Below are 22029 nucleotides of genomic sequence, written 5' to 3' on the forward strand. Positions count from 1 at the left end.
AGAACCACTGATGAGTAAGTAAGAAAGAGTAAGGGACAAATGTATATGTGTGTAAGAAATATACTATATAAAACACAAAGATACACAGGCACAGAGCTCTTTCTTCAGTTTTTATAAGTTCCTGATCCTTGTACATATTTGTCTTCAATTTGTCACAATCTGTATAACCTATTGGTCAAGATCCATCAGTTCAGAAGGGGCTGTTACTATGCTTATGCATTTCATACAATTCTTTCCAAAATAAAAACCACAATTTGAAGGAGTTTAATTCCCACACTAGCATTTTAAAAGAAATGCATGAATGGATAGTACATTTGAACATCATATTGCAGCGTGGAAGTGGTTTAAGATTTCATTGACAGGAATTTCATTGACAGGAGAGTTTGAACTCAGCTACTGTCTGCAATTTACACTTCTCTGACTGCTAGAGTTAATAACTTTTAAAATATTTTAAAAAGTATATTCAGGGAAAGTAATGTGATAGAGAGTATACATCAGTAAAGTGTATATTGGAGACAATAATGGCTAAAATGGCACTCTTTTGGGTGTATGCATGAAAAATTGTAGTTTAGACAAAATTACATTTAGAATTAAGATTATTAAAACTTTCAGATTTCAGGATACATGAAATTTAAGACTTTATGCAAAAATGTTATTTAGGCAAAATCAATTGAGTCTACCTGTATGTTGACTAGCCATTCACCTATTGCTTCAGCTGGTTTGCTATGGTTGGGACTACCTAATTAAACCCAAACACAAACGATTATCTTGCTCATCTACAAAGAAATGTATCATGGCACTGTGAGAACTAAGATGTTTTCAGCAGAAACACATTCTAATGGAAGGCATATATACATTCAGTGGGAGAATATTTCGGAAAGGTTGTCTGTTTGCTTGGTATTCATTTTTCGTTTGGGTTCATGACTTTCCCAAAGAAGAGGATGCTGTTTGTTATCTTTTCAAAAATGAGAAACAGGAAAGGTCTGTTGCATTTGAAGACAGGTAGAGGAGGACGAATCTGAAAAGACATGTACTGAATCTCTATCACAGTAACAGCTGCTGCCTCAGTACCATTCTCATGAACATCCACCACCGCTTTATGGATAACCTGGAAAGAAAGAACAGCAGAATTATTGTCTTCATGATAATATGGATATGGAGATGTGGAGAAAAGCCTCTTTATGCCCCCCCCCCCTTTTAAATGAACATAAACACCCAACTGAGCTGAGCCTTTAGCCGTAATTATGGCAAAACTAACAGGGAAATAGTAAATGAAGCCTGGAACCCTTTAGCTATTGTTGTTGTGTGACTTCAAGTTGTTTTAGGCATATGGTGACCTTAAAGGTCATCATATGCCTAAAACTAGGAATGAAATCCAGACTCCCCTTGAATCCATTCAGGGGGACATTTGGTGATTATCCTGTGTTTTCTTGCCTTAATCTGATGTTGCCTGGCATTAGATTAGGGATACTCCAGAGTTTGGAGTATCCTAGGACTTTGTGGAGGTCAGATTTTGCCCCCTCAATGCCCTATCTGTATGAACACTGTGCCACCAATCCTTTCCATGCACTGATCCCTGTATTGCACCATGTAAGCCGGGGTCCTCAAACGTTTTGAACAGGGGGCCAGTTCACTGAACCTTAGACTGTTGGAAGACTGGACTATAGTTTACATGGGAATATTGTGAAACATTTATTTTACATATTCTGAAACATTTATTTCTAATTACAAATAAATGAAATGTTGACTTCAAGCATGTTGTAGCACGGGTAACAGGCTTACTATAACAGCAAGGAACCCATTAATATGTTTACTGATCAGCCTATCAGCTGAATTCCCATGACCTATTGTCATCATAGTTTGTGGCAGCCACACAAAGTTTCTGGAGAACTACTACTTTCAAAGTAAGAGCCGCACAATTAAACAGGAAATAACAATTTCAATCCAGGAACAGATTTCTGTTCTACAAAATTATTATGTTTATTTATACACCACTTTTTGTCTTCACAAGGAGACTGGGCCCTTCCAGAAAGGCCCTATATCCCAGGAACCGATCCAAGGTTTTCTGCTTTAAACTGGATTATATGAGTCTGTACTGCCAGATAATCTGGGACAAACAGAAAATCTAGGATCAGATACTGGGATATAGGGCTCTGAAAAGGCCCTTCCAAACAGCCATGTAACCCAGAATATCAAGGCAGATAATCCACAAAATCTGTTTTGAACTGCATTATCAGAGTCCACACTGCCATATAAGCCTGTTAAGTGTGGATTTTATACAGCTGTGTGGAAGGGGCCAAAGCAGTTTACATTTCAATACAATTTCAAATCTATAAATATGTGAAACATTACAATAGAATTAAATATCATTGCTATTCTTTAAAGCAGGCATGGGGCAGCTTGGACACTCCTTGTGTTTTGGACTTTAACTCCCACAATTCCTAACAGCTAGTAGCACAGTGGTTCTCAACCTTCCTAATGCCACAATCCCTTAATACAGTTCCTCATGTTGTGGTGACCCCCAACCATAACATTATTTTTGTTGCTTCTTTATAACTGTAATTTTTCTACTGTTATGAATCATCATGTAAATCTCGGATATTCAGGATGTATATCCAACCTCCTGCCATAAGGGAAAAGCAGAATCAAGGCACTCTTTGCAGGCTGAACGTGTTGCTCTTGCTGCTGCCCCCATCACTGCTTCTTTGGAAGAGGAGGAAGGAGAGGAAGAGGAGGACAGTGGGTCCCACCTGCCCACTAGCCACCAGGAGCAGCAGAAGCAGCACTGTTGGAGAAGCAGCAGCAGCCTTCCTCCTCTTGGCTGCCCACCGGCCTTCCTCTCCTCCTCCTCCCTCCTCTCCTTCTTCCTGAAAGCTGCCTCTGTGGAGGTGGAAGTACCAGAGAAAGAAGGAGGGAGGGAGGAAAAGGAGGAGGGAGAAAAGGGATATAAAAAGGAGAGGAGGAGAAAGGGAGAGAAAAAAAGAGGGGAAAAGAGAGAAGGAAGGGAGAAAGAAGGAGGGGGGAGAAAGAGTGGAAAACAAAAGAAAGGGATAGAACGAAAGAGGAGAGGGAAGAAATTCCTTCCTTTTACATGTTTTTCATGTTTCTTTTTTGTCTCCTTTGCTTATTATTTGCATGTCCCTGACTCCTTCCTCCCCGTCTCTCTCTTCCCCCAATACACGGAAAGAGAAGCTTTAAAGCGCATACAAACGGCAGGGGTGTTTGAATGACTTCTTCCCTTTTTTGTCCCTCTCTTCCCCTTTTCAAAGCCGGGGAAGAGTGGGAGAAAAGCATGCCGGATGGAAAGGCTGGAAGGAGAAGTTTGAGACAGGGTCATTGGGCTGAGGATAAGGTCTTACTCACTTTTCCTTGGAAGGGATCAGAAGCCATTCAGTCCCAAGTCAGGGGAGGTGGAGAGGGGGCTGGAGGAGGGTTTGAGACACTTTCCCTCTCTCCTGATCATAGTTCCTGTTGAGCAGTTTAGTTCCAAGATTTGGGAGATGCGTTGGTTGGGAAGTTAGTGGCTCATTTTGGCATGTGTGTGTGTGTGAGAGAGAGATAGATGCAGAGAAGGAAGCTCTCTCTCTCTCTCTCTGTGTGCTTTAGCAGGATGCCAGGCTTCATTATGTTTCAACACTGCCAGTACCTTCTTTTTTCTGCCATGACCGTGGTGTGCCTTCCCGCCTGTTTGGTAGGTGGGCATGCAAACGGGTCACGTGAAAGGCACCTTTAATTAACAAACTCCTTTCACGTGACACTGCCTGGAAGGTGTCCTGTGGCTGCGCAGGACGAGCAAGGTCCACCTTGAAAAGCGCCTCCTGCCCGCTCTGGGCCAGGCCCAGCAAGACTGAAGGCTGCAGAAGGAACTTTCTGCTGATGTTGGAAGGGCATATAGAGTTGTTCCTCTTGCCTCAAGAGTGCCCTTGGGGTCAGCGCCCTAAACAAATGCTTATTGGTTCAGCAAATGTTTATTGGTTCAGCCGCCCCAGACTGAGGGGCAACCCTTCAGGGCGCGGTGGCCCAGTGCATCCGGCGGGCCAGATAAATGCCCCCGGGAGGCCGGGTCTGGCCCGTGGGCCATAGTTTGAGGACCCCTGATGTAAGCCATTGCAATCATGTTTGCTGATGTCAGAATGTGGTGCTCATACAATCAACAGGAATAAGGATGGTCAGTATTGCCCCCTCATTGTTGTTCACATGGGCATCCTATTAGAACATGAAAAGTAGTGAAAGGGGATGGCTAGGCATTCACACAGAGCTGACAAGGAGCAATGGCAGTGACAAAGGGTGGGGGCGGGGTGACAATCCTGCATGGTTAGTGCAGAGAAATAGGACACACTGGCAAAGGAAGATGAAGTATGAGAAGTTTAATAAGAAAGGAAGAAAATACATTCTTTGGAAGGCATTTTGATGCTTATCGCTGAAATTGGGCTTATCCCTCAAAAGGTAACTCGGTTTCATAGCTAAATGGATTTTCAAGAAATGGGATGGACATATTAACACTTCTGAACTTACTCTAGAAACCTCCAGGTTGCCTTCTTCAACAATTCCAGACAGATCAGCATTGCCACCAAAGACATTTTTCACACCTATAGTCTGGAGGAAGCTTGTGACATCATAGGATGTAGACATTGAAAATTTTGGAATATAGAGCTCTATTTTTCTGATCAAGAGAAAAACATGTTGTGTTAGTTAGTTCTCATCCAATAGTGTAAATGATATTTGCAATTTCTGAACTGTTGAATCTAACTAGTCTTATAGCTGATATTCTGAACTATGCCGTAATAATGGGAGAAATAGAGGGGAGCAAGGATGGGGATTCCATGCACATTCCTTTAGATACATTATCTATTAGTGGTGGTAGTAATTGTTGCTGTTCATTATTACTATTATTATTATCATCCTGCTCTTTTTTCTCTTAAAAGAGACTCAAAAGGCCGGGGATCCCAAGCATATTCCTTTAGGCACATTATGCATTGGTTATAGTAGTAGTAGTTATTGTTTGTTATTCTTATTATTCTTAATCCAATCAACAATTGGGCCACACAGTTTACACACAGATAGATACCTACATAAAAACACCAACAATCATCCAGGTCAAAAAAGGAAGCACAATCAAAGCCCTGGAAGACAGTGCAAAAAGAATCTGCAAACCCTATTTCCTCAAAGGTGAACTGAACCACCTAAACTGGGCTCTACAGGCCAATGGATACTCCACCACAGACATCAGAAGAGCTACAAGACCAAGAACAAGCCTTGTGAGTAAAGACAAAGATCCACCCAGAAGAAAAGTGTTCTTATCATACATCAAAGGAACTACTGACAGCAAAGGAAAGCTGATGAAGAATCATAACCAATAAACTATAAACAAATACAGACTTACCAAGAAAATTTATTTATTTATTATATTTGTACACCACCTTTCTCAGCCAGTGGGCGACTCAATGTGGTTAGATGGCGACTCAAGGAGATTCAACAAATGCTACATTCAGCAAAAGATAAGAGGGATCCTCTCAACTTTGCAGCAGTCTGCCATATACTATTCATCTGCGGACAAGTCTACATAGGGACCACCAAACGAATCAAGGAACATGAAAATCACTGCAGACTAATTCAATCAGAGAAGTCAGCCATAGCAGAGCACCTGATGAACCAGCCTGGACACAGCATATTATTTGAGAACAAAGAAATGCCAGATCACTTTAACACAGGGAAGCCATTGAAATCCACAAACATGTGGACAATTTCAATGGAAAAGAGAAAAACATGGAAATGAACAAATTCAGGCTGCCAGTATATTAAAAAACTCTAAAATCAGGACAGTAAATATTTGCAGAACCACTACTTTATAATTCCAAATATTCTGCAAATATTCAGCATCAACAGTCAGAGAAATGTTTTAAGGAACACAAAAAGAACTATCAGAGAAGTGACTCTAAGACAGTGGTGCTCAATCTGCGGGTCCCCAGATGTTTTGGCCTTCAACACCCAGGAATCCTAAAAGCTGGTAAACTGGCTGGGATTTCTGGGACCTGTAGACCAAATCACCTTGGGACCCACAGGTTGAGAACCACTGCTCTAAGGCCTAAGTGACATAGAGCCATGTGGAAGAAAACTATTTGCTTTGACAGAGAAAATGTTGGAGGTTGCAGAGATTTCAAGCTAGGTTAAGCAAATTTATTTATAAATTTATAAAGCCTTTGGTCATTCTGAAAGCTAACTGAAGGATCTGATGATAGACAAGGACAAATGGAATAGAATGGATACATGGACTCTAAACCCTGAGCATGAGATTGTTATATGATTTTATTATGTATTGATGTTTTTAATTAACTGTTGTATTTGTATTGCTTGTGAATTGTCTTGGGCATCTAATTGTGCCCCCCACTGTAAGCCGCCCTGAGTCCCCCCCGGAGTGAGAAGGGCGGGGTATAAGTAAATGAAATAAATAAATAAATAAATATTCTTTGGTTTTTTTAATTGCTCCTTCTCCCTTTTTGTAATAAAAACTTTTGTAAAGTTGGTTAAATTGCCTGTTCTGGATAGAACAAGCAATCCAATTTCTCCACCAAACATTATGTCATTAAATAAATGTTTAAGGTTAAGCTGCTATCTTATTCCACTATTTAATCTGAAAGTCAAATATTTCCCTTAAAATGTTGTTTGAATCAAATTCCATACAAGTGCTTGGAACATTTGCCACCATTCGCAATTTGCTGGGCTACGGGTTCCAGGCTCACTAAAGATGCTGTATGGGACTGATGGGATTTGGAGTCCAACAACAATGGAAGGGCAACATGTCCAGAACATTCTTTAATGCTATGAGAATTAATAACACAGCAACAGCATCTCAGAACAGCATACAGATAAGGCTTACTGGTATTCCAAGGCCTTTGCCCATTTGGACAGATGTCCTTTTCCCAATCTATCCTCCACTTGCTGCATTTTCCCTTCATCTGGAAGAATGAAGAGCGCTGAAGCATCTCCTTTGTATGGGATTTCCACCACTGAGCAAAACAGGTCATCATCATGGAGATATTTGTAATAGGACCCTTTGTACATCAGATTGACTTTCACAGTTGTGCTGGCATTTACAAAAAAATCTTCTTCCATGATTGATAGAGTGTTGAAAGGGCGTTCCCAGAATCCTTAGGATGCAAAGAAAAGACAAAGGTTCTTGTTTTCAGAATGTTTTATGAAGGCTAGTATTCCAATATATAGATGTGACATATGGAATTCTTTGAGTGCAATAAAAATAATACATATTTATCCTTAAAATGGGATCTAAAGTAAATGGACTTTGGAAATTAGTTGGTGTTTTCTTTATCTATTACTTTCACCTAGTTCTGTTACTAAGGACCACAATAATATACCCATTTGGTTCCCAATGTAAGTTAATAGAGTCCTGAAGATTTAATTTCCGAATCCAAATTCTGATTTGGACCCAAGGTAGCACAGGGAACCTCCCAATCAATTCTAACTAAAACCAAATCAAAACTTGTGGTCAGTTTAGACTCCTGATGTTTATTTTTTTGTAAATATAAGGTTCTCATTTTGGAAGTGTAAGTTATCCACAAAATGTTCGGCTGACTTAACATTATCAATCTTTTATGTCTTAGTTAATCATCTTTTATTAATTATTGTTTTATATTTTTCTTAGTTTTTAATCTGTGATTTACCTTTAAAGAAGATGTAGTTAAGCAGAACCATTACAGTACTTGGATTCAGATCATCAACTGCTTGGGGTATTTTCCCATGGGTTTTGTTCTTTACATAATCATTTATCTGTTTTTCAGCAATAGCAGTGTTCTGAAAGTTGGAAGAGAAGGCTTCAGATTCGTAGAGGGTATTGGCATCCTCTAAAAACTTAGGCAGAAGTTTTAAGGATTCTTCTATGAACAAGGCATTCCCTATGTTGACCACTGCTTTGTTGTTTGGCCGGTTAAGCATATGGATGAGATGGTGGAAGCCTTCGTGTATCTCCTTCTCTTCAATCTCTAACAAGTTAAAAGCAAGTCCTTTATGAATCTGAGACAGGGTCTCTGATTTAGCACCAAGGCTGAGCATCGCCATGGCAGTGGAGATGCCCACCGGAGAAAAAAACACATTTCTTCCAGCCCCATCAGAAGCGATTAGCCTATATAATCTGAATGCAAAGTCAGTATTGCTAGGGGCGATCTTATGGCACTTTGCAATATTATTGCCTTGCTCTTCCTCCAAGGGTGGATGTTGATGTTCTGCTGGATTTTCATCTGTCTCCTGATCATTGTGATGTCCTGGGAGGTGATGGCAATGGACATGAAGACCAATCAGGAAGAAGAGGTAGATGATGGGCTTCATTATTCCTGGAAATTGTTCAGCTACAATAGATAGATAGATAGATAGATAGATAGATAGATAGATAGAATCTCATAGAAGACAAAAGTGGGTTATTAATATTGCCTGATATGGAACCACTCAGAAATATAATTCAAAGACATTTATTTCCAGGTAATTGAATGTTAGCCAACCAGCTTCTTTACAGCCTCGTTGCTTTAGTTTAGGAGTCTAACTCTTGTGTAATGAGATGTTTGAAGTGTGGTGGATAGAGGTTGGGAGAAGGGGTTCTCAAATATTTTCAGCCTCAGAGCTTTTTTTGAAGCAATAGTTTATCTAGGAGCCCCAAGAGAAACTATATCATAGTTTATATCAGAAATGTGTGTGTGTGTGTGTGTGTGTGTGTATGTGTGTGTGTATATATATATATATATATATATATATATATATATCAGGAATGAGTAAACTTTTGGACACAGGAGCCACATTGCGTTGTAAAATTTGACAAATGGACCGGGTCAGTGGCAGATGGATGGAGAGTGTTTGTGTTAACTCATTGAAAAAATTGCGCAAATACCTATGTACCCTGAATATATCTCATTTGTAATGCAGAAAGAAAGAAAGAATAACAATATATTTAAAATGAAGGAAAGTTAACAATATAAACTTAACAGTATTTCAGTGGAAAATCCCTGTGGCCATCCAGTCCAATTCCCTTCTGCCATTCGGTAAAAGCACAATCAAAGCACCCCAACAGATAGCCATCCAGATATTGTAATAATAATAATAATAATAATAATAAGAAGAAGAAGAAGAAGAAGAGCAACCCATGGAGCCATCCAGTCCAACCTCATTCTGGCATGCTGGAAAAGCACAATCAAAGCACCTCTTGTATTCCAAGTAGACTGGAACGTACTTAGTTCTAATCTTTTTTTTATACTGGTTTTAAACCACGTCATTGGATGTGTTGCAATAGTAGATTCCCAGATTAGTTTAGTGTTTACAACTTATTTACAACAGAAAGGAAGAGACCATGAAAATGAACAAAATCTGGCTACCAGTATTAAAAAACTCTAAAATTATAACAGCTAAACAACAGAGAGGAAAAAACCAGGCACAGATTAACACCTCCCAGCAACAGATTTTCCCAGACTCAGGCAGGCCTTCAAATGCTAATGAAGGTGATCAGCTAAACATTCACACCTAACTGCAGCAGGGAAGAGCTCCTTGCCCCACCCCAGCCATTCCACAGATATATAAACCCATTTTTCCTACTTCCAACAGACCTTCTCAACCTCTGAGGATGCTTGCCATAGATGCAGGCGAAACGTCAGGAGAAATGCCTCTAGAACATGGCTCTATAGCCCGAAAAAACCCACAAGAACCTAAGAATAAAAGTACCTGGGAACCCTTATAATTCCTGATCATGTTCCTGATCACCACTAGCATCAAAAAGGTTTTCTACCACAATGTGGAACTTACATGGGACTGTACTGTATTAATTTAAAATTATTACTAGAGAGACTATAGAAAAACCAACAAGTTATTTTGGAAAGTACTCAAACATGAACATAATGTTTGTTATACCTGTGTAAATCATGCCTAAATGTATTTGTTCATTTCCCATGTTCTTTATTTATGAATAATAGTCAGATTACATAGATTCTTTTATTGTGAATTTCATATCATTGCAATTAAGAATACGGTAACAGGACAACTTTGTATTAATATTAAAGGCAGAGTGGCTGCCCTTTTGCCTTTAAATTCTAGAGCGCATTGGAGTAGGCTCAATTCGCATCCTGGAAAGGATTGTGGGAGGAGAGAGGTGAGAGCTTGAGGGAGGGAGGGAGGCAGGTATGCAGAGCAGAGAGATGACACATCGAAGAAAGAAGGGAGAAGGGAGTCAAGTGAGAGTAGGGAGTCAAAGAATGTGGACCTAGATTCTAGATCTGTATCTAGCGTCTCACTCTCTTTCTGGAGAGAGGGAATGGGGAGATGGGAAGAAACCCTATACATCAGGAGTGGTAGCAGCAGTTCATTACTCATGCCATACAGGGTTTCTTCTATCTCCCATCCCCTTCTTGCTCCATCTCCAGAAAGAGAATGAGAGAGAGGGAGTCCAGGTTTTCCATCTTTTTCTGCTATTTTCTGGAAAGAGAGAATGGGGACATGGGAAGAAGCCCTGTTTGCCAGGAACAATGGAGAACTGACTTCAGAGAGAAAAACACAAAGGCCAACAGCAGCAGCTCTGAGGAAGGTACACTGTTGGAGAAGCTTTCCCATGGACTGGCCTACTTCCAGATCTCTCAGCCACTACTCCTGGTGCTCTCTCTCTCTCTCTCTCTCTCTCTCTCTATATATATATATATATAAAAAAACTAGAAACACACATACACAAGTGTGTGTGTGTGTGCATATATGAATGTGTTTATGTATGTATATATAAAGAGTGTTTGAGAGAGACAGATTGATATAAAAGTAGACTAGAAGGTCTAGTGGGAACAAAAACTTTAGAAAGAGAAGTTTAAGAGACCTGGCCTTCAGGAGCTATCAGGGAAAGTTCTTTAAAAAATGGACTATAAGAATATGATCATACTGAGTGATTATGGATATATCAGAAGAGTGTTTGAACTCAAGATTTGCAGGTGGAAAATATATTTGATGTAATACAGAAAGAGCAATAGCATGACAATGGTAAAAAGATAAATACTAGGTAGTAGTAGGTAAATACTAACCTACATCAACCTACTTCTTTCTCTGTATTTGTGTGTGTGTTTATGTATGTCAGTGTTTCTCAACCTGGGGGTCGAGATCACTGGGGGGGGGGCATGAGGTGGTTCAGAGGGGTTACCAAAGACCATCAGAAAACACATATTTCTTGATGGTCTTAGGAACCTCTTTGGCAGAGAAAGCTGAAGATCTCTCTGTCTATCATTCTCTTCGTTTTTGAAAACAGACAGCAAATCTTCTCACCAAAAGTTCTCCTCCTGCTGTGATTGGCTGGCCTCTCAGGCCAGGGGAGGGCTGTTTCTGATACTCCAAGCGAGGAGGGGAGAGCAGGTGTGGTCTCCCCCAAATCACTGTCAATTCCTCCCATATCTCTCCAGTATTTTCTGTTGGTCATGGGGGTTCTGTGTGGGAAGTTGGTGGGGTTCAGAATGCTCTTTGGTTGTAGGTGAACTAGAAATCCCAGAAATTACAATTCCCAAAAGTCAAGGTCTATTTTTCCCAAACTCCACCAGTGTTCACATTTGGGCATATTGAGTATTTGTGCCAAGTTTGGTCCAGATCCATCATTGTTTGAGTCCACAATGCTGTCTGGATCAAGTGAACTACAATTCCAAAACTCAAGGTGAATGCCCACCAAACCCTTCCAGTATTTTCTGTTGGTCATGGCAGTTTTGTGTGCCAAGTTTGGTTCTATTCCATCATTGGTGAAGTTCAGAATGTTCTTTGATTGTAGGTGAACTAGAAATCCCAGCAACTACAACTCCCAAATGACAAAATCAATCCTCCCAACCCCACTAGTATTTGAATTTGGGTGTGTCTGGTATTTGTGCCAAATTTGGTGCATTGAATGAAAATACATCCTGCATATCAGATATTTACATTAGGATTCATAACAGTTGCAAAGTTGCAGTTTTCAAGTAGCAATGAAAATAATTTTATGGTTGGGGGTCAACATAACATGAGGAACTGTATTAAGAGGTGGCGGCATTAGGAAGGTTGTGAACCACTGATGTATGTGAAAGAGTAAGGGACAAATTATTATTATTTCATATAATTCTCCCCACAAGAGGGACTCAGCCCGGCCTCACATGAGCATCAGAGGATGCTAACAGCATAAATACCATAAAAATTACAATTCACAATAAAATCATTTTAAAACATTATACAACATCATCAGTAAAATTTAACAATAAATTAATAGATTAATGTGCCAGTAAAACTAAGTCAAGCCGGGATAATCCATACTGCAAAATCCAAATTTCCTTTTCCTATTGCAGCTGGCCTCTAATCGAATGCCTGGCCCCAGAGCCAGGTCTTCAGTTGTCTTCTGAAGGACAGGAGGGAAGTGGCTAGCCTGATATCCTTAGGGAGAGAGTTCCACAGACGGGGGGCCACTGCCGAGAAGGCCCTGTCTCTCGTCCCCACCAACCGTGTTTGCGAGAGTGGTGGGATCGAGAGCAGGGCCTCTCCTGATGATCTTAAGCTTCGTGATGGTTCATAGCAGGAGATACGTTCGGAAAGGTAATCTGGGCCAGAACCGTATGTGTAAGAAATGGACTATATAAAACACAAAGATACACAGGCACAGAGCCCTTTCTTTAGTTTTTATAAGTTCCTTGTACATATTTGTCTTCAATTTGTCACAATCTGTATAACCTATTGGTCTGACATTGGTCAAGATCCATCAGTTCAGAAGGGGCTGCTACTATGCTTATGCATTTCATCCAATTCTTTCCAAAATAAAAACCACAATTTGCAGGAGTTTAATTCCCACACTAACATTTTGTTTGTTTGCTTGTTATTCATTTTTCCTTTGGGTTCACGACTTTCCCAAAGAAGAGGATGCTGTTTGTTATCTTTTCAAAAATGAGAAACAGGAAAGGTCTGTTGCATTTGAAGACAGGTGGAGGAGGAATCTGAAGAGACATGTACTGAATCTCTATCACAGTAACAGCTGCTGCCTCAGTACCAGTCTCATGAACGTCCACCACCGCTTTATGGATAACCTGGAAAGAAAGAACCGCAGAATTATTATCTTTGTGATAATATTGATATGGAGATATAGAGAAAAGTATGTTTGTGCCTCCCCCCTTTAAATGAACATAAACACCCAACTGAGCTGAGCCTTTAGCTGTAATTATGGTAAAACTAACAGGGAAATAGTAAATGAAGCTCAGAACCTTATTGCTATTGTTGTTGTGTGCCTTCAAGTTGTTGTAGGCATGTGTTGACCCTAAAGGTCACCATATGCCTAAAACTAGGAAGAAAACCCAGACTCCCCTTGAATCCATTCAGGGGACGTCTGGTGATTAACCTGTGTTTTCTTGCCTTAATCTGATGTTGCCTGACATTAGGTTAGGGATACTCTAGAATAAGTATATTGTTTTAATGCTTTATGTCTTAATGTTTTATGCTTTTAACTATTATAATTATTGCTGTTTTGTATTTTATTATGCGGCATTCAATTGTTGCCAATTGGAAGGCGCCTTGAGTCCCCCTAGGGGTTGAGAATGGTGGGGTAAAAGTGTTCAAAATAAAATAAATACATCTTGGGACTTTGTGGAGGTCGGATTTTGCCCCCTCAAGGCCCTATCTGTATGAACACTGTGTCATCAATCCTTTCCATGCACTGATCCCTGTATTGCACCATGTAAGCACCTAGCCATCACACTCATGTTTGCTGATGTCAGAATGTGATGCTCATACAATCAACAGGAATAGAGATGGTGAGTATTGCCCCCTCATTGTTGGTCATATGGTCATCCTATTAAGACATCAAATGTTGTGAAAGGGGATGGCTAGGCATTCACACAGAGTTGGCAAGGAGCAGTGGCAGTGACAAGGGGTGGGGGATACAGTGACAATCCTGCATGGTCAGTGCAGAGAAAGGAGGACACACTGGCAAAGGAAGATGAAGTAAGAGAAGTTTAATAAGAAAGGAAGACAAATACGTTCTTTGGAAGGCGTTTTGATGCTCATTGCTGAAATTGGGCTTATCCCTCAAAAGTAATTCGGTTTCAAAGCTAAATGGATTTTCAAGAAATGGGATAGACGTATTAACACCTTTGAACTTACTCTAGAAACCTTCAGGTCGCCTTCTTCAACAATTCCAGACAGATCAGCATTGTCACCAAAGACATTTTTCACACCCATTGTCTGGAGGAAGCTTGTGACATCATAGGATGTAGACAGAGAAAATTTTGGAATATAGAGATCTACTTTTCTGACCAAGAGAAAAACATGTTGTGTTATTTAGTTCTCATCTAACAGTGTAAATGATATTTTAAAATTCTGAGCTGTTGAATAGAGGGGAACAAGGATGGGGATTCCATGCACATTCCTTTAGGTACATTTTCCATTGGTGGCAGTAGGAGTAGTAGCTGTTGCTGATTATTATTATTATTATTATTATTATTATTATTATTATTATTATGCTCTTTTCTCTCTTATTAGAGACTCAAAGGAGCAGAGATCCCATGCATATTCCTTTCGTCACATTATGCATTGGTGATAGTAGTAGAAGTTGCTGTTTGTTATTCTTATTATTCTTATTCCAATCAACAATTGGGCCACACAGTTTACAGAAAACCAACACTTACAGATAGATACCTACATAAAAACACCAACAATCACCCAGGTCAAAAAAGAAGCACAATCAAAGCCCTGGAAGACAGTGCAGAAAGAATCTGCAAATCTCATCTCCTCAAATGTTGAACTGAACCACTTAAACTTGGCTCTACAGGCCAATGGATACTTCACCAAGGACATCGGAAGTGCTACAAGACCAAGAACAGGCCATGAGAGTAAAGACAAAGATCCATCCAGATGAAAAGTGTTCTTACCATACATCAAAGAAACCACTGACTGCATAGGAAAGCTGATGAAGAATCATAACCTACAAACTATCTACAGACCTACAAAGAAAATTCATTTATTTACTGTATTTGTATACAGCAACTCAACTTGGTTAGTTGGCGACTCAAGGCGGTTCAACAAATGCTACATTCAGCAAAAGAAAAGAGGGATGCTCTCACCTCTGCAGCAGTCTGCCATATTCCATTCATCTGTGGACAAGTCTACATAGGGACACCAAATGCAGTATTGCCCAAACATGAATCAAGGAACATGAAAGTCACTGCAGATTAATTCAATCAGAGAGGTCAGCCATAGCAGAGCAGTTGATGAACCAACCTGGACGCAGTATTTTATTTCAGAACAAAGAAATGCCAGATCACTTTAACACAGGGAAGCCATTGAAATCCACAAACATGTGGACAATTTCAATGGAATGGAGAAAAACATGGAAATGAACAAATTCAGGCTGCCAGTATTTTAATAAACTCTAAAATTAGGACAGTAAATAAAGAATCAGAGCCAGTTAACAACTCCCAAGAAAGGATTCCCCTAGGCAGGAGACAGCCAAGGTTTGAAACTGAAAGGACATTCAATGCTAATCAAGCTGGCCAATTGCACCATTCACACATGCCTCAAATAGAGAAGAGTTCCTTCTCCTACTCTGGACATTCCACAGATATATAAACTCCACTTGCCTAGTTTCCAACAGACCTCACAACCTCTGAGGATATCTGCCAAAGATGTGGGTGAAACGTCAGGAGAGAATACTTCTGGAGCAGCTCAACTTTTAGTTTGTTTCCAAGTTTGTTTATTCGATGCTTAGACCATAGGTCTTTCACATACAAGTCAAGGCAAATAAATAAATACATGAACACCAGATTATCAAATACAATATAACATACACAATAAGATCCTATAAATCATTAAAATGCTACATATATCAATAGCAAGATGCACCTTTAAAATACTACATAATGTGTAGACACATACCTGCGTAATTAAAAACCAAGTAAAAGCAAATAGATACAGCATTATTAAAACTACATAAACAGCCACTAATAGTTGAAAGCATCCCCTGCACAGTCAACTACAATATCAGAGATTAGTTTTGCCTGGATTTTCTGTGCTGCCAGGGCAAAAAGAGACACCTTTTGAGTAACCACGGGGTTAGTGTCAGCCAAGAGGTAGAAAATCTTTTTGGACACAGTGTTGGTCTGAAGGAGGTGGAGAATAAACCCAAGTGTTTTGGTTCTTGGATCAAAATACAAAGGGCAGAAAAGCAAATAGTGAGGCAGATCCTCAATTTCCGGGGCCTCGCAAACACATAAACGAAGAGCCAGAGGGGTGCCCGTATATCTGCCATCAATCACTGCTGTGGGCATACTTTGAAAACGAAGGGCAGTGAAGGCTTGTCTAAGTTTTGGAAATGTGAGCCTAGTCAGGTAGATAGCCCTATCATGGTCAAGTTTGTACAGTCTAAACCAGTGGGAGAATTTGGAGTTATTAATGGCCTGCCTATCATGGTGGGCACAATTATTAAAAAAATATTCCTGGAGTTTCTCCCTTGAGTTCAAGATAGAAGGCTTATCAGACAGAGTGGGGTGAAATTCCAGCAGCTTCTGGTATCTAGTGTTCCAGACTTTGCATTTTGCTAGTTGTTCAAAACATCCCTTGGGAAGAACCCTAACTGAGGAGTCTTTTACATTTCTCCAATAATTAAATAGGGTAAAATGAACACGTGATCTAATGGAGGGGAGACCAACCTCTGCCCGGACCAAGGCTGCCAGGGTGCCCGGTGGGAGTCTCAGTAGTTTCTTAAGAAATGTGTTCTGGAGAGCCTCCAGTTTTGCTGTCTGAGACTCATCCCATCCCCAGACAGCAGCACCATACAAAATCTGGGCTATAACTTTACTCTGAAATATTTTAAGGGCTGAGACAAAGATGTGGGTGAAACGTCAGGAGAGAATACTTCTGGAGCATGACCATACAGTCTGGAAAACTCACAGCAACCCATTTATTCTTGTCACTATCTCACCGTTTTCTCTCTTGAAAAAGACTCAAAATGGCTAGCAATGTTAAAAACAAAACAATGTAGTCCTGGACATTGCCAGTTTCCAGACATTCATATTTCATTACAGAATCACTACTTTAGATTTCCAAAGTTCTGCAAATATCCAGCATCAACAGTCATAAAAAAAGGTTCTAAGGAACACAAAGAGAAATATCAGAGAAGTGACTCTAAGACAGTGGTGCTCAACCTGCGGGTCCCCAGATGTTTTGGTTTTCAACTCCCAGAAATCCTAAAAGCTGGTAAACTGGCTGGCATTTCTGGGATTGTAGACCAAATCACCTGGGGACCCACAGATTGAGAACCACTGCTCTAAGGCCTAAGTGACATAGAGACATGTGGAAGAAAACTATTTGCTTTGACAGAGAAAATGTTGGAGGTTGCAGAGATTTCAAGCTAGGTTAAGCAAATACAAAACATTCTGACAATTACCAAAGTATCCTGATGTGTTCTGTTGATATCATAACAACTAGAACACAGATAGAAGATGTAAAGAACAAGTGTGACATACTTTATGGAAATAGTGCCTGCTACTTATTGGTGACTTCCTATGTTTGTCATACTCCTTGGTTTTTTAATTGCTCCGTCTCCCTTTTTATAATAAAAACTTTTGTAAAGTTGGTTAAAATGCCTGCTCTGGATAGAACAAGCAATCCAATTTCTCCACCAAACATTATGTCATTCCATAAATTGCTAAGGTTTGCGTTTGTTTGCGTATTCAGGGTTTTTTTTTTGTAATTTGTTGTTTGGCCTTGGCCTCATGTAAGCCACTCCGAGTCTCCATTGGGGAGATGGTGGTGGGGTATAAATAAAGATGATGATGATGATGATGATGATGATGATGATGATGATTAGGTTAAGCTACTATCTTATTCCACTATTGAATCTGAAAGTATTCAAATATTTCCCTTAAAATGTTACTTGAATGAAATTCTTTCCCTAAAGCAAGGCATACAAGTGCTTGGAATGTTTGTCACCATTCTCAATTTGCTGGACTACGGGGTTCCAGGTTCACTAAGGGTGCTGGATGGAACTGATGGTATTTGGAGTCCAACAACAATGGAAGGGCAACATGTCCAGAACTTTCTTTAATGCTATGAGAATTAATAACACAGCTACAGCATCTCAGAACAGCATACAGAAAAGGCTTACTGGTATTCCAAGGTCTTTGCCCATTTGGACAGATGTCCTTTTCCCAATCTATCCTCCACTTGCTGCATTTTTCCTTCATCTGGAAGAATGAAGAGCGCTGAAGCATCTCCTTTGTATGGGATTTCCACCACTGAGCAAAACAGGTCATCATCATGGAGATATTTGTAATAGGACTCTTTGGACATCAGGTTGACTTTCACTGTTGTGTTGGCATTTACAAAAAAATCTTCTTCCATCATTGATAAAGTACTGAAAGGGTCTTCCCAGAATGCTTAGGATGCAATGAAAAGACAAATGTTCTTGTTTTCTGAATGTTCTATGAAGGCTAGTATTCCATTACATAGATGTGACATATGGAATTCTTTGAGTGCAATAAAAATAATACATATTATTTATCCTTAAAATGGGATCTTAAGTAAATGGACTTTGGAAATTAGTTAGTGTTTTCATATCTACTACTGTTACTAAGAACAACAGAAGTATACACATTTGGTTCCCAATTTAAGTTAATGGAGTCCTGAAGATTCAATTTCAGAATGCAAATTCTGATTTGGACCCAAGGTAGCGCAGGGAACCTCCCAATCAATTCTAGCTAAATCTAAATCAAAACTTGTGGTCACTTTACACAAATGTTTCGCTTTTGTAAAGATAAGGTTCTCATTTTGGAAGTGTAAATTATCCACAAATTTTTCGGCTGGCTGACTTAACATTGTCAATCTTTTATGTCTTTGTTATTAATCTTTGTTATTATTGTTTGGTATTTTTCTGAGTTATTAATCTGCGATATACCTTTAAAAAAGATGTAGTTAAGCAGAACCATTACAGTGCTTGCATCCAGATCATCAACTGCTTGGGGTATTTTCCCATGGGTCTTGTTCTCTACATAATCATTTATCTGTTTTTCAGCAATTGCAGTGTTCTGAAAGTTGGAAGAGAAGGCTTCAGATTCGTAGAGGGTTTTGGCATCCTCTAAAAACTTAGGCAGAAGTTTTAAGGATTCTTCTATGAACAAGGCATTCCCTATGTTGACCACTGCTTTGTTGTTTGGCCGGTTAAGCATATGGATGAGATGGTGGAAGCCTTCATGTATCTCCTTCTCTTCAATTTCTGAAAGGTTAAAGGCAAGTCCTTTATGAATCTGAGACTGAGTCTCTGATTTAGCACCAAGGCTGAGCATCGCCATGCATGTGGAAATGCTCACCGGAGAGAAAAACACATTTCTTCCAGTCCCATCAGCAGCAATTTGTCTGTATAATGTGAACGCAAAATCAGCATTACTAGGGGCAATCTTATGGCATTTTGCCGTCTTATTGTCTTGTCCTTCCTCCAAATGCTGATGTTGATGTTCCACTGGATTTTCATCTGTCTCCTGATCATTGTGATGTCCTGGGAGGTGATGGCAATGGACATGAAGACCAATCAGGAAGAAGAAGAGGTAGATGATGGGCTTCATTATTCCTGGAAATTGTTCAGCTACAATAGATAGATAGATAGATAGATAGATAGGTAGGTAGGTAGAATCACATAGAAGACATAAGTGGGTTATTAATGTTTGTCTGATATAGAACTATTCAGACATAATTGATTATTTAATTCAAAGACACTTATTTCCAGGTAATTGAATGTTAGCCAATGAACAGCTTCTTTACAGCCTTGTTGCTTTAGTTTAGGAGTGTCACTCTTGTGTAATGAGATGTTTCGAAGTGTGGTGGAAGATTGAGAGCAGGGGATCTCAAATATTTTCAGCCTCAGAGCTCTTTTTGAAGCAAAAGTTTCTCATGGAGCCCCACGAAATATTTTTATAGATACATATAGTTTATATCAGAAATGTATATATATCAGGCATGGATAAACATTTGGACACAGGGACCACATTGTGTTTTAAAATTTGACAGATGGACTGGGCCAGTGGCAAATTGATAGTGTTTGTGTTAACTAATTGAAAAAAAATGAACAAATTCCTATGTACCCTCATTTGTAGTGCAAAGAGAAAAAAATAAACAAAGAACAACACTATATTTACAATGAAGGAAACTTACCAACATAAACTTAACAGTATTTCAGTGGAAAATCCCTGTGCCCATCCAGTTCAACCTCCTCCTTCCATTCAGTAAAAGCACAATCAAAGCACCCCAACAGATAGTCATCCAGACTTTGTAATAATAATTATAATAATAATAGGAGCAACCCAAATTCCTTCTGTCATGCTGGAAAAGCACAATCAAAGCACTCCCAGAGAGGTGGGAGGGCAATAGCATTTTGGAATCAAAGAAAGCTTCGGGGGAGGGTCTGGGCAGTGAGAAGAGTCTGGGTAGTGAGGGAGGCAGGGGAGGAAGGGTCTGTACCCCATGAAGATGCTGCTGTAGTTTCGGCAGCTCCAAACTTTAATTTTCCCCAAAGACCAGCTTTTAACTGCTGCAGTCTCTTCGAAATGGCCATTTACTAGCTCATAAGTAGCAGTTGCAGAGAAATTAAATAGACTCTGTGCTCCCTATTGCTGAATGCAAAGCAATAATGTAATTCTCCAACTCTTCTAGAGGATGCCCAGGAGCTTATGGAGAATGCCAGTAACTGGGCATCCAGTTTTAGAGGCACAAGTGGATTCTTTTTTCCTGGTCCCTCTCTCCAGCGGATAATGTGGGTTTTTTGTGGGGAGTGAAGGGGAGAAATGTCATTGTTGGAAACTTTATGAGACATTTCCCAATCCAGAAACCTGGCCACTATACACAGCTATCTCACAAAGAATATGATAGATAACAAATGTATTATACTTACAGTTTTTCAGCAAATTCTTACCGGTCCAAAGTGGGAAATACTAATGCTTGCATTGTCCCTTACACAACAACTTTAAATAATACTCCCTATGAATCATTATAATGCTTCCTATTAACCATTAATCAGATCAAATATGAATAACGCAAGATGAACAAAAGGTAAACCATGATGCAATAGACATGTTGCTCTTGTTTTTGCACACATTGGCAAGTATACCGTTTTCCAAAATTGGGGCTCTCCTAGGAACTGTACGCTTTAAGTTCCAGCTAAATGTTTGATCCTGTGCTCTTTGAGGAAATCTTATATAAATGTTCACAGAAAGATTGTACAGTTGGAATATCTTTTGTCCTCCAGTGTTATAATTCATGGATGCACACAAGACCCATTCAATGCAATGGCATAGTAAAATGTTGTCCCTCTATAAAAAGGACAAAAATAAAGGTTTATATTTCAGGTTTTTTAAAAAAATCCATTTTCAAGTCATTGATGGTTAATTCTTTGGGTAAGGAATCTATGGACCCAGAAGGCAGATTGCGTTGTATTTTGATTTGTAAGTCATCTTGTGCCCTTCCTTTTCAGGAAAACAGGTTTGAGGGTAGAACTGAAGAACGATTCTAGAACTCTTGTTGGCATGAGATATGTTTTACAGAAGTGTGGTGCACCCTGGTTTCTAGTGATGAAGAATTTGTGGATACAGTAGACAGACTGTGTTGTGTTTTAGTTTGTAAGCCATTATGTGGCCAACTTTTTAGGAAAATAGGGTTGAGAATAGAAAGGAAGGTGGATTCTACAATTGTTGTGAATATGAGATATACTTTCTAGAAATGCATACATACTGGTTTCGAGTGAGTTCTGTGTCAATGAGATAGTGCACCCTTTCCTGGTTTTAGTCAGAACTCTATGGGGCCTTTCACTGGTGCTGAACTCTATTTTAACATATTTTCATTACCTTTGGTAGTACATTAGAACTTCATATTACACCATGGGATAGATTCAAGAATTGATTCACAGGGCAACCATGAACTGATCTCCTTCTTTCTCTGTATCTGTGTTCGTATGTATATGTGAGTGTATGGGACAAAATGTACATGTATGTAAGCAATGGTCTATATATAAAACACTGAGAAACACAG

General features: G+C 39.6%; 2 protein-coding genes across 2 annotated transcripts; both read right to left on the reverse strand.

Moving 5' to 3' along the window:
• Nucleotides 1-97: 97 nt before the first annotated feature.
• Nucleotides 98-8392, reverse strand: LOC132762929 (alpha-1-antiproteinase-like). The gene is made up of 4 exons (XM_067462972.1): nt 7680-8392; nt 6878-7148; nt 4516-4663; nt 98-1108 (listed from the first exon to the last, which is right to left on the reverse strand). The coding sequence occupies exons 1-4, from the start codon at nt 8338-8340 to the stop codon at nt 902-904; spliced, it is 1287 nt and encodes a 428-aa protein (XP_067319073.1). The 5' UTR covers nt 8341-8392; the 3' UTR covers nt 98-901.
• LOC132762197 (alpha-1-antiproteinase-like) lies at nt 98-20984 on the reverse strand. Its single transcript, XM_067462971.1, has 6 exons — nt 20897-20984; nt 18911-19594; nt 18122-18392; nt 14122-14269; nt 12703-13052; nt 98-168 (listed from the first exon to the last, which is right to left on the reverse strand). The coding sequence occupies exons 2-5, from the start codon at nt 19572-19574 to the stop codon at nt 12849-12851; spliced, it is 1287 nt and encodes a 428-aa protein (XP_067319072.1). The 5' UTR covers nt 19575-19594; nt 20897-20984; the 3' UTR covers nt 98-168; nt 12703-12848.
• Nucleotides 20985-22029: the final 1045 nt, after the last annotated feature.

Source organism: Anolis sagrei, chromosome 1 (assembly GCF_037176765.1).
Source record: "Anolis sagrei isolate rAnoSag1 chromosome 1, rAnoSag1.mat, whole genome shotgun sequence".
NCBI classification, from domain to species: Eukaryota; Metazoa; Chordata; class Lepidosauria; order Squamata; family Dactyloidae; genus Anolis; species Anolis sagrei.

Coding starts and splice junctions, on each gene's coding strand:
- LOC132762929 (XM_067462972.1), bottom strand. CDS start 8,340: ATGAAGCCCATCATCTACCTCTTCTTCCTGATTGGTCTTCATGTCCAT. Junction 7,149..7,679: donor TAACTACATCTTCTTTAAAG/GTAAATCACAGA, acceptor TTGCATCCTAAG/GATTCTGGGAACGCCCTTTC. Junction 4,664..6,877: donor GCAAAGGCCTTGGAATACCA/GTAAGCCTTATC, acceptor TCTCTTGATCAG/AAAAATAGAGCTCTATATTC.
- LOC132762197 (XM_067462971.1), bottom strand. CDS start 19,574: ATGAAGCCCATCATCTACCTCTTCTTCTTCCTGATTGGTCTTCATGTC. Junction 18,393..18,910: donor TAACTACATCTTTTTTAAAG/GTATATCGCAGA, acceptor TTGCATCCTAAG/CATTCTGGGAAGACCCTTTC. Junction 13,053..14,121: donor GCGACCTGAAGGTTTCTAGA/GTAAGTTCAAAG, acceptor CTTTCTTTCCAG/GTTATCCATAAAGCGGTGGT.